The sequence below is a fragment of the Bos grunniens genome, chromosome 10 (assembly GCF_055505025.1).
Source record: "Bos grunniens cultivar Pamir isolate PY7600 chromosome 10, Bosgru_T2T1.0, whole genome shotgun sequence".
Classification (NCBI taxonomy): domain Eukaryota; kingdom Metazoa; phylum Chordata; class Mammalia; order Artiodactyla; family Bovidae; genus Bos; species Bos grunniens.
The window spans coordinates 24,532,617-24,545,409 of record NC_141174.1 but is presented as its reverse complement, the minus strand read 5'-3'; the positions used below and the strand labels follow the sequence as shown (position 1 = coordinate 24,545,409).

General features: G+C 36.4%; 1 protein-coding gene across 21 annotated transcripts in view; it reads left to right on the top strand.

Moving 5' to 3' along the window:
- Window positions 1-12,793, top strand: part of GPHN (gephyrin) — a 535,403-nt gene that overhangs the window by 306,858 nt on the left and 215,752 nt on the right. For 13 of the 21 annotated variants that reach the window (XM_086320186.1, XM_086320184.1, XM_086320181.1 and 10 more), the window contains 2 exons: window positions 2,941-3,213; window positions 4,586-4,693. In XM_086320186.1, the coding sequence (XP_086176312.1) occupies window positions 2,941-3,213; window positions 4,586-4,693 (381 nt within the window). The remainder of the gene's footprint in view (window positions 1-2,940; window positions 3,214-4,585; window positions 4,694-12,793) is intronic. The other 8 variants (XM_086320195.1, XM_086320194.1, XM_086320189.1 and 5 more) reach the window with 1 other exon arrangement.

The following is a 12,793-nucleotide window of genomic DNA, read 5'->3' as shown; positions in this document are numbered from 1 at the left end:
ATGGAAATTTTTTGGTCCAAAATTCCAGCAGTTGTTGAGTGGCACTCACAGGTTTTTGCTATAAGCCCTAGTCTACATGCCACACAAGGCTTTTGTACAGCAAATTAATAATCTGTGTGGTCCCATTTAGCATGTCCAAGTAGAAGACTGGATTTACGTGCCTCCTGTTTTACAGTGTGAGATAGGGGATAAATTCTCCAGACAACATACATCCTCATAATACATTCAGGTAGAAATTCACCATTCACATAAAGTTCATAAAGTTCACATAAACATTGTAATTCTTACCTAAATGTTTACGTTAATCCCATCAACTGCTGCATTCCCATAGCGTCCCATTCTAACTACACTCCTCCCACCTCCCATTAGGATTTCAACAGGTTTTAGAATCACACTACATGGAGCCCCCATGTCAAGGAATCCCAGAAAAGTCTCTTATCTGTCTCCTAATGAGTTTAGCCATTTGTGTGCACGTGGCCTTGGAATTCTAAGGCCTGGCTTGGGCCAAGGAATCCAGACCCTTTTGTCATACCTCATATTGATTATATTATGGGGCCATCACTTAAGGTGATTCAAGGTAAGGTTTCTTTGCCTTCTATCTTTCTAAATTCCACCAAACTAGTGTAAAAAGAAATTTGCTTAGGATCTCTTAATGTTAGGAGATCAGCAGATCTCCCATCTGTCCACTCAACACAACAGTGCTTCTTTAAGACATCTGTTTTGCCCCCATTAATATTCACTTCATTCATACACATCTTAATAACCATATAAGTGTTTCCACCCTGCTAGGACAAGTCCCTTGAATCTCTTGTTTCTCTTTCCCCATTTTCTTATGAATCAGTCCAACTTTATTTACTATTTATTACTTCAACGTGAATTTTTCCACGGCTACGTGGAATTTTTCTGAGGCTAGCAGCTACATGTCAGACCATCCAGAAGCCAAGCTTGACCCAGCCTCAGGATCTACCCCAACATTCTCCATTACTTTTGTTTTAGCTAGTACAGATACCATTTATTGTTTGTGTGTTGATGTGACTCCTTAGGAGTTAGATCTTTCATTTCCAAATTTAACTGCTAATTTTGTTTCCAGTAACTAATTGCAGTACAGCTGCAATGCCATTCTTTGGGTGACCCTGTATTCTTTGAGACTCTAAAGATTCGTTATCCCGCATATTCTCTTCCTTCCTCTTCCTGGGTCGCAAGTTTCAGTGAGTCAGGCTGTTTCTGTCAAATCTCACTTCTTAATACCAACTGTAAGGAGTTTTTACCAGCTGCAAAAGTTAGCCAGCTAACTTCTTGTGGAGCACTCCACAAGACTAACCTCACTTCTGTCATCAATTGCAATTGAGAGGATTTCTAAAATCACCCTCACTTTTAATAATTCACTAAAAGGACTCACAGAACTCACTGAAAGCTGTCATACTCATGAGTATGTTACATCACAGGGAAAGAATACAAGATGAAATCAGCCAAGGGAATGAGTATATATGGCTAAGTCTAAGTGAGGTAACAGTCAGGGAACTTGTGGTCATTCTCTTTAATGGAGTCATAGATAGCATCACCTCCTGTTAACATAAGATAGTTGTTGTTGCTGTTTAGTCTTTAAGTCATGTCCAACTCTTTGTGACCCCATTGACTGTAGCCCACCAGGCTCCTCTATCCCTGGAATTTCCCAGTCAAGAATACTGGAATGGGTTGTCATTTCCTTCTCCAGGAGATCTTTCCGACCCTAGGATCAAACCTGTTTCTCCTGCATTGCAGGCGGATTCTTTACTGCTGAGCCACTGGGGAAGCCCAGTATAAGACAACACACGTAGAGCATTGCTAACCGTGCACACTTTCCTTTTCCTATGCTAACTGGCTTTTACCTTTGGTGTTCAGAGTTTTTATTGGAACTTGATCACTTATTGCCCATGTGGTTGACCTTTAGTCAGCCATTCCCAGTTCTTTCCAGAGGTAAAACTGATACCATGTTTCCCAAAGCCCTCATAATAAACCATGTTGTTAGACTGTCCAGTGGCTAAAGCCCCCAGGCAGAGACACTCTTATCAGGCATGATATAATAAGGAACTAAAGATCACCTCCTAAAAGCAGAGAATAAAGGCCAGACTTCTCTTTGATTAGAGTTAAATTCCTTATTATACAGTTTTTTTCCAGGAGGGTAAAAGGTAGCTACCGTCCAGGTATTCCAGTAACCAATGTTTCTTTACATATTAAATTTTAAGGTAAGTTGCTTCACATGTGAAAGAGAAAGACTTCTGCACAAATATACTCCCCAGATATATCTGGCCTTACTTTCTGATTTTAAAGTTCTCACCTGTTTTCTTTTGGTGATACATTATAGGTGATAATGGACATATTTTGGGCATTAGCTGCCTGTTGTCCTTACTTATTAGCACCCTACAATAAATGCTGTACTTTCCTTCACCCCCTTCAAAAAAAAAAAAAAAGAGAGAGAGACTGTTTTGACTTTTATGCTGCACAAACTTATATCTACTTTTACATATTGCACAATTTTGTCTATCTGTACTTTACAATTGTAATCAGAACCTAAGTTCTCTGAATAAAATAGTTGAATATTCAGTCGGTTTGTTAGTTCTAGTATCCTTCTTTTACCAGAAAGGTGAAAACTATTACCTGCTCTCTCATAATGTATCTTTAAATCCCAAAGTTGTATAGAAGTTTTACTTTAAAAAAAAAAAAAAAATTGCTGTGTGTTTATATAGTGGAGTTCTTCAGCTTATGGAGAGTACTGTAATATATACCAGTTTACTTCATATTTCACATTGCAAAGACAATACATTAAATATGATTCATTCTTAAGACAGATGGAGAGAAAATCACAAGTAAATCCAAAATCACAAATAAATTTGATTGCTCCCATTTTACATGCCTATAAAAATACTTCATCTTCGTTTTTTTCCTTCCTCTTGCATACAGGAATGCTTTCAGTTCATACTACCAGCCCTACCTCATGCCATTGACCTTTTACGTGATGCCATTGTAAAAGTAAAGGAAGTTCATGATGAACTTGAAGATTTACCTTCCCCGCCACCACCTCTTTCCCCTCCTCCCACAACTAGCCCCCATAAACAGACAGAAGACAAAGGGGTTCAATGTGAGGAAGAGGAAGAAGAGAAGAAAGATAGTGGTGTTGCTTCAACAGAAGATAGTTCTTCATCACATATAACTGCAGCAGCCATTGCGGCCAAGGTAAGCCTGTTGAGAGAGACCCAGAGATCTAAAGGACCCATAGGTAAATGTATTGATTTCATCTCTCTTTCCATCCCATTCTTCCATAACTTAAATACAATTTTGTGGCATCCTTTAAAAAGAACTGGAATATTCATGACACTCTAAGCTGTATTCCCTCTATTATGTTGAGTTCTTGAAACATTTAAGTTTTGTTTTGAGTTCTGAGGCATTAAAAATTCTGCTGTTACCTATTGAAGTAGTAGCTCCCATGATAAACAATGTGACATTTAAGAACTCTGTGAAGATGTCAGTTTTGTGACCATATTAAATATATAATGTTTATGTATTCAGAACATCAAATATTCACAAATTCTTAAAGGAGCATCAAAAGAGGGTAAAAGACCTAAGATGGTTCAAGGAATTAGTTGAGAAAGATTAATATATTTTTTTTAAAAGACAAGACTTTTCATCAATTAACTACCATTTATTTAACTGTTGGACACAATTTACACCAGTCATATGGAGAAGAAATGGATGTAAGGTATTTGTATTTTTAATTTAATAAAGCAATAAATATTGTTAAAGCAGTATCAAAATATTGCAAGTTCTCTTCAAGCAATTCTGGGAGTAAATAGTACCATACAGTACTTAGTACAGTAAATAGTACCATACATTATTTCTGTAAATTTCATCATCATCTCAGAGTCACAGAACATGATTTACATTGTTAACCATATATCATATAACCCACCTTGTATACTTTAAAATCTTCAGAGAGTAGCATATCCCTTCTGGAAGTAATGTTTGTTCATTGATCGAGAATGTAAAGATTGGTGATCTAATCGTTTATGAAGTAATTCCTAAACTTTTATGGCTCGTCCAGAAATTTGGGCTATGAGCTTAGCATGAGAGGATTTTTGGACAACATTTATATTGGAAAGAATCATAGGGATCCTTTTGAAGTGTCCATTCAGACAACCATTAGATGGTTCCTTCACTGAAAACTGGATCATTCCATCTCCAGATCCATTCAGTGATCCATTAAGTCCTTACTTAGAGTAGTAAGTATTTAAGTTATGTGTGAGGTTTGTTTTATTTCATTTTGTTTTGTTTTTATGGAACTGATTGATGAAATAGGTACATTATTAAATCATCATATGTTCTCTTTCTTTTACTCTTAATTAAAAGAGTTAAAAGTACCATCAGTTTCAGCCTTAAAAAAAGCGTATACCATCTTAATTCTTAAGCTGATTTTGTCATTATACATTTGCGAATTTTGGGCATTTCAGTGTTCCATTTGTTTTCAATTTTTTCCTTTCCAGTCATTTTGCTTGTATAGTTTCATGTTTTCCTGTCATTGTATTCATCATTGTTATGTGTTGTGCATTAGAAGCATCCATTCTACACCAGTCCTGCTGTTATCATGGCACACGGTGAGCAGCCCATCCCTGGTCTCATCAGTTATTCCCATGATGCAACAGGCAGTGCAGAGGAACCGGTAAGACAAGAGGCTTTTGCATTACTGATTTTGCAAGTATATAGCCTACCTCCTGTATGGAGGTAGGCTGTAACTTATTACAGAAGATGTGTTTTATTCTGAAGGACCTTCACTAGTGCTTTTTTGTTGAAAATATAAGTGCCACTGAGTATCTTCCATCAAGGAATTTAATAGTTTCTCCTGTACCTGAAGTACTCCAACATCATTAAGATTTTATAGTATGTGGCAATGAATTTTCATCACATGATTTCCAAGAAATTCATGACTCAGAAGTCTTTTTCTTTAGTAATTTCATTACATACTTTGAAATATATTGCCTGCCTTAATTAAGATAATCCCGTAAGAAGATCACATTAAGTTTTAAAAATCAAAACAGATTGGTCAGAATAATATTTAATTTATATCAACCTTACTTTTTTTTTTCTTATGATTTTGCATCTTTCTTTTCTATAACTGTGTTTGCATTACAACCATTTAGAGAGTTGAGGCTTTGTACAAAAGCTAATTACTAATCTTCAGATAGAAACTTTTAAGGATATGTATCACTTCTTTCCGACTTTCCTGGTGGCTCAGACAGTAAAGATTCCACCTGTAATGCAAGAAATCTCTGGGTCGGAAAGATCCCCTGGAGAAGGGAATGGCTACCCACTCCAGTATTCTTGCCTGAAGAATTCCATGGACAGAGGAACCTGGAGGGCTACAGTCCATGGGGTCACAAAGAGTCAGATTAATACTTTCACGTTTTTTTCCATCACTTCTTTCAGTCATTAGCTGTGAATGGTACTTTGTGAAAAGTGTCAGGCTAGAAAAGATTAAACTGGTAAGTATAACTGAATAAGCAGTGACAATTTAGACCACAGCTGCAAAAAAAAAAAAAAAAAAAAACTCAGTCCCTGATATGAACATAAAATAAGAAAAGTAATAAAGTATAATTTTGTTTATAATCCTTAGAAGAAAAATACCCAGAATTTCAGGGGGATGCTAGGAGGAAAAGTAGTATTGGTTATCTTTTGGTAGATAAGCTACCAAATGGTGACTTTAACCGTCTATTCAACAAGCCATGCCTGGTTAGAAATACGCTTAGCCAAGTCAAAGGCCAAGTAGAAAAAGGAAATATTGGTTAATAAAATGATTAAGAATTTCAGTTAACAGCTGAATTCTCCAGCTATAGCTTTGCTATAAATTATAAACATTCCAAAATATACCAAACTGTCTTTTGTGTTCTCATATTATAAAGCAACCATAGCAACTATAATAATTATCCTGGTTTTCAAACTGAAATATTTGGAAGTTTTCTATTCATAACCAAGCTTTCAAGTTGTCATATTCTGAGTGTTATGTTATTATGTGAAAAATATTTGAATAACCAAAAAGATTTGAATAACTCTTCAATAGTTAGTTCCTAGTGATCTGAATACTTGCTATTGCCAAACTGACAAGTTGCTTTTTCAGGAAACAAAGAAGCTTGAGGAATGCCCTTTGTAGTGGTTATTTCTTAGTTGTCTCTTCAGCAGCCATTTGCAGCTCCCTCTTCCTAACATTTTACCCCATTCCCCAGTCATGTGATTTAGGTGAGATTGACTAACCCTCCGGCCTATGTATTTCACATAGCCACAGTTTTAGTTCAAGAAACACATAATTCAGGTCAATAAGAGCATCTATTAGGTTTTATTTGCACTGCTAGGAACATAGACTCTCTGTTTTCTATTGAATATGAATGAGGACATATATAACTCTAAAAGAATTGCTGTCTTGAACCATGAAAGTAATGCCTCCCAATAATGCAGCCAACTGTAAAGAAGCAATGCTAAGAAATGGAAGAGAAAACGAGATCCTGAGTCCTGGTCACATTGTTTGACCATTTACTCAAGCACTTATTGACTTCTCAGTTACCTGAGCCAATAGAGTACTTTAAAAACGTTAGAGGTAGAGATGGGTCAGCTGTGGTGTGCAACCAAAAAGCACGTTAGCATATCTCAATATGCAGTCTCTAGCCAAAGAGGTGGAAAAATTTCCATATAATAACTGAAAAATAGAAAATAGGAATCCCTGAAGTTTCATATTTGAGTAAGAAACCTCATTCAAGGGAATAGAGAGTAGGAGAGTGTGACACACAGGAGGTATCTTGTCCCATCACTTCATGGCAAATAGATGGGGAAAAAGTGGAAACAGTGACAGATTATATTTTCTTGAACTCCAGAATCACTGCAGATGGTGTCTGTGGCCATGCATTTAAAAGATGTTTGTTCCTTGGAAGGAAAGCCGTGACAAACCTAGACAGTATATTTTTAATAAAAAGCAGAGACATCACTTTGCTGACAAAGGTCTGTATAGTCAAAGTTACGGTTTTTCCAGTAGTCATGTACGGATGAGAGAGTTGGACCGTAAAGAAGGCTAAGCAATGAAGAATTGATGCTTTTGAACTATGGTGCTGAAGAAGACTTTTGGAATCCCTTGGACTACTTGGAGATCAAATCAGTCAATCTTAAAGGGAATCAACCCTGAATATTCATTGGAAGAACTGATGCTGAAGATGAAGCTCCGATACTTTGGCCACCTGATGCTAAGAGCCACCTCATTGGAAAAGACCCTGATGCTGGGCAAGATTGAGGGCAGGAGGAGAAGGGGACCACAGAGGATAAGATGGTTGGATGGTATCATCAACACCTTGGACATAAGTTTGAACAAACTCTGGGAGATAGTGAAGGACAGGGAAGCCTGGTATGCTGCAATCCACAGGGTCACAAAGAGTCAGACATGATTCAGTGAGTGAACAACAACAACACACAGGAGGAAACAGGGATAAATAAATCTTGCCCCTCTGATTACTTAAAAAGTATAAAGGTCTTTTCAAGGAGACTGGATCCAAATGTGAAAAAATTACAGCTATACTTTTGATGATTGCAATATGCTTGCACAACTCCAAACATAGTGAGAGGCATTTAAGACAAAGAGGCAAGAGACCCATGGAGATACATAATAATAAATCTTATCCCACTGACAGAAATTAAATCTTCTGGAGAAGTCCCATATAATAATGGTGGCCCCCAAGATGCATTGATTACAAGAAAATCTGCTGCCTGCTATGAGAAGAAAAAGAGTTGCTGATTTCCCTTTGGGAAATAATGGGCTTCCCTGGTGGCTCAGAAGATAAAAAAATCTGCTTGCAACATGGGAAAACTGGGTTTCTATCCCTGGGTTGGGAAGATCCCTTGGAGGAGGGTATGGCAACCTACTCCAGTAGTCTTGCCTGGAGAATCTCCATAGACAGAGATGCGTGGTGGGCTATAGTCCATGGGGTCACAAAGAGTCAGACACAGCTGAGAGACTAAGCACAGCACACAGCATAGAGAAAACTGTGTTCGACTGATACGACCAATCAGGAACAGTCTACTTCCCAGAGTATGTATTTGTAACTTAAGAGAGAAAATGCTGAGTTAGCAACCTACCAATATTATTGATTTACCTGGAGATAAATCACACCATTACCACCAGAGACACTTGCAAAGTTTTGGTCAGAAAATTGAAGAATGTACATATTGTGTGTGTGTGTGTGTGTGTGTGTGTGTGTGTATATATATATATATATATATATATGTATGTATTTTTTTATATATGTAATATGCTTAATGGAGAAGGCAATGGCACCCCACTCCAGTACTCTTGCCTGGAAAATCCCATGGATGGAGAAGCCTGGTAGACTATAGTCCATGGGGTCGCTAAGAGTCAGACACAACTGAGCGACTTCACTTTCACTTTTCACTTTCATGCATTGGAGAAGGAAATGGCAACCCATTCCAGGATTCTCTTGCCTGGAGAATCCCAGGGAAGCGGGGGGGCCTGGTGGGCTGCCGTCTCTGGGGTCGCACAGAGTTGGAAACTAAATATTAAAAAAATTAAGATCATGGCACCTGGCCCCATTACTTCATGGCAAATAGAAAGGGAAAAGGTCGAAGTAGTGACAGATTTCCTCTTCTTGGGCTCTGAAATCACTGCGGATATGACTACAGCCGTGAAATCAGAAGACAATTGCTTTGTGGCAGGAAAACTATGACAAACCTAAACAGTATGTTGAAAAGCACAGACATTACTCTGCCAACAAAGGTTTGTTTAGTGAAGGCTATGGTCTTCCCACTGGTCACGTATGATTGTGAGATCTGGACCGTAAAGAAGGCAAAGCGCCAAAGAATTGATGCCTTCGAACTGTTGTGCTGGAGAACACTCCTGAAAGTCCACTGGACAGCAGGGAGATCAAGCCAGTCAATCTTAAGGGAAATCAACCTGAATATTCACTGGAAGGACTGATGCTGAAGCTGAAGCTCTAGTATTCTGGTAATCTGATACAAATAGTCGACTCATTGGAAAAGACCCTGATGCTGGGAAAGTTGAGGGCAGAAAGAGAAGAGGGCATCAGAGGATGAGATGGCTAGATGGCATCACCGATGAAATGGACATGAACTTGGGCAAACTTTGGGAGGTAGTGAGAGACAGGGAGGCCTGGCGTGCTGCAGACCATGGGGTTGCAAAGAGTCTGACACGACTGGGCGACTGAAGAACAACTATATATATATGTGTAATGTGTGTTATATATATTTACATAATATATATATACACACATAATTTTATTGTTCCTATCTGTGCTGATTTTAGTATATTTACATAATATTAAATATTATTTATAATATATTTTAGTATATTAAACAATATTAAAATAATAGTCACTCTTCTAAACATTTTATATATACCAACACTTTACATACATTGTCATTTTACTTATCAGAAAATTGAAGCACTAATTGGTAAAGGACATATAACCAGCTAGAGATCTAACTGGTATTCAAGTCCAGGCAGTCTGGCTCCTGAATCATCACTCTTGACCTCTCTAATGTAACACCTCTCAGTGCAAGAGAGACAGAAAAACAGAATGATGTTCTGGGAGATGACTAGCTAGTACAAATTTGTTTGAAGAATGAGAACTAGGATATTTAGACCTTAGTTTGAAATACTTGAATGATAAAATTCAATGCACAACCTAAGCACTGTGAGTTATAGGATATATTTACTCTGAAAGGTTGCTGATTCAAGCAGTAGAGCTTTAAGCCATGAGCACAATTGGAATCAGAAATGTATTTAGACAAATACATGAAATCAAATGCTTTGGAGAACATAGTACAATACATGTTAAAGGATAGTATTTTTAAAGGTTTAATCATAATGTTCATAGAAATATAAAATGTGTCAAATATTTTATTTAATTAATGACAGAGCAGTAAGCTGTTAAACACGTTCAAACACGTTCAAAGTAAACAAAGGACACAAATGACAAAAAGTAAACAAAGTTGACAAAAAGTAAACAAATGACATATATCATCAGTCACAAAGATTGGCGTGAATTTATAAATAGACACAAAACTCAGTCAGTATACACAGGGTAAGGGTAATAATCAAATATTCCTTCTCGGGACAAAATGTATTTACATTGCTATAGACAATAATTTGCATTACTATTAGTTTTCTGTAACTTGCAAAGTTGTAAAATAGTGAAAGTAAAAAGTTCAGATAACCCAGAAGAGTATACAAATCAGGACATTTTAATAATCTTTCTTACCCATTTTCCGGACAACTCTCTACACCCCCAATCATAATAACCTCAAAGATGATTTTTGATGCAAAAAAATGGCTGGTCTCATTCATTAGTTTGGGCTTGATTGATTATTTAGCTGCAGCAAGATATTAAGATAGCCAGATAGCCTCTCTGAGTTTTTTTTTTGCAGTTACTGAGGCTGCAAAATTAGCTTTTATCTGGAAATTTTCAGAGAGAATCTCAGATTCTACTTTTTAAAGTTTCTATTTTTGCCATTCCGAGTTTAGGTAACAGAGCCCTAGACAATCCCTTCACTCTGTTTTACCTGCAGGTACCTGTTATGGGATGAATTCCTCTCTTTTCCAGGTCACCAAAATGTCATTACCACTTATAAGTGACCTTCCTTACCACATGCAAAGCTGAGACCCTCTACTCCAGGTATCAGGTCATTTTTCCTAAGAGGGCTTTGTAGTTATTAGGTCTGTGAGTATAGCCAATCTTTATTCTTCAGAAGTGGTAGTCATATCTGATTAAATGGTCACCATTCTCGAACATGATACAGATATGCCCTTAGTTCAGCCATCGATTTCTTCAGTTATATCCTGGTAGAGAGGAGGACATTCTTCATAAATCTATGAAAATCACTATATTGTCAAGAAAAGTTACCATACCTTGTAAGAGTTTCTGATTTCTGAGGGAATCAGTTAAATCAAATATTTTTAGTTTTAAGAAATCAGAATCTACGAAATTGTGTTGGTTATACATAGATTAAGAAGAAAGAAAAAGAATCTCCTCACATACACAGAGAAGAGAACATTTGAAACATCAGTAATATTCCAAACAAATAGCCAGAAAAAAAATTATTTGGTTTACTTAGTCCTAAGTAATCAGTTCTCATTCCTTTAGATTTTAGCTTAGCAGTCTGCTTTCATGAAACTTTCACCTTTTAGACTGATGAGCATTTTGGAAATACTAGCTCAGTCCACTGCTACAGTCTAAAAGTTACCTAAACAATAGTATGACTTAAGCAGTCTGTACCCAAGGGTATATTCTTTGAAGTGTCAGTAGCTGAAAGTATCTGGTACAGTTCTTTCCATGAGGCTTATAAAACTGTCCTTCTTTGGTAAATGTACAAGCTTTGGTTTGTAGCTTATAGCATAACTTTGAGGTAAGCCTCAAAATCCATCTGTAGATGACAAGAACTTAATAGCTGGAGTTATTAACTGTTACCAGTAATTTCAGAATGGAAGAGAGTAAAATTCTCTATTGAGGGGTGGAATATATTTCTTTCAAGAGTCTTAAGCAGTATTTTCCCTTAGAGTAAAAATATTAGGGTCTGTGAGGAATTGACAATTATCTAAGGACTTTACACAAAGCATAAAATTAATGAAATGGTTACATTAAAAGCAGTTTGCTTATATAAACTTAACCTAGAGAAGGCTGGGCTTCTCTTTCGACACAACAACTTTCCATGAAATTTATAGTTGTAACCCATCAAACAAATCTAATTATATCTTTCATCACTTTATCTGTGCTAAAAGAACAAGTTTTTGTGACTTCTAGGAACCTTCCAGGAAATCTCAAAGATAGTTTTAAGTGAAAGATACTCTGAAAATTTTTTAATAGTTTGTTCTATACTTAAGATTTGACTTAGAGTTTTCAGAGGAAATTTAGACACTTGATTTAAGATAGGATCATGGATGCCTGAGGAATAATTTTTAGGCCTTTTTAAATTAAAATGACTATAAAATAAAAGCATAAAAGGCACACAGTTGTTAAGAATTGACTCTTTCATAACTGAGGAAGTTTTTGTTCTTTTTCCACTTAAGAAGCCAAGCATATAACAAAATTAACATATAGCAAAGAAAATTATTCTGGTAAGACACTGAATTTCTGCTGTCTAGACAGATTACATAGATAGTAGGTAAAAGCACTCATCAGTAAGCCCAGGAAATAAGCCCATCAAAACTAAGTGAACTTTGTTTCAGGTGAATATATATTTTAACACATTTTGTAACTTATTTTCAGGCATTACAAATCCAAGGAAATAACTTCAATTTCCAAGTTTTATCTTTTGTTATGTTTTTTCAAATATTCTGGAACGAATTGATACTTTGCTTTAGGACTGCAGTCCTTTTTCAGATGACCCACATGATGAAAACTGTCTTCACAATAATATGATAACATGCAACAGGTTGATCACTGCTTTTTTCAAATGAATTAATATTTGTAAAACTTTTGTTTCGATTTCTAATTCAGTAAATATTGATAATTATTGTAAAGGGGCTCAGAGACCAAAAAGTTTCAGGACTGCTGCTTTAGAGCAGTGTTTTTTTTTTTTGTTTGTTGGTTGGTTGGTTTTGTTAAAAAAATAAAAATACAAGCTCAGTTGCTTATCTCTATCACGGTTGTTCAGCAACTCATTTTGGTATACTTTTAGTAAAAGTAAGGCATTTCTATTTCACAGAGAAAACTTGGGGTAAATAATTAAGAAGTGTCTGACGTATGCATATTTT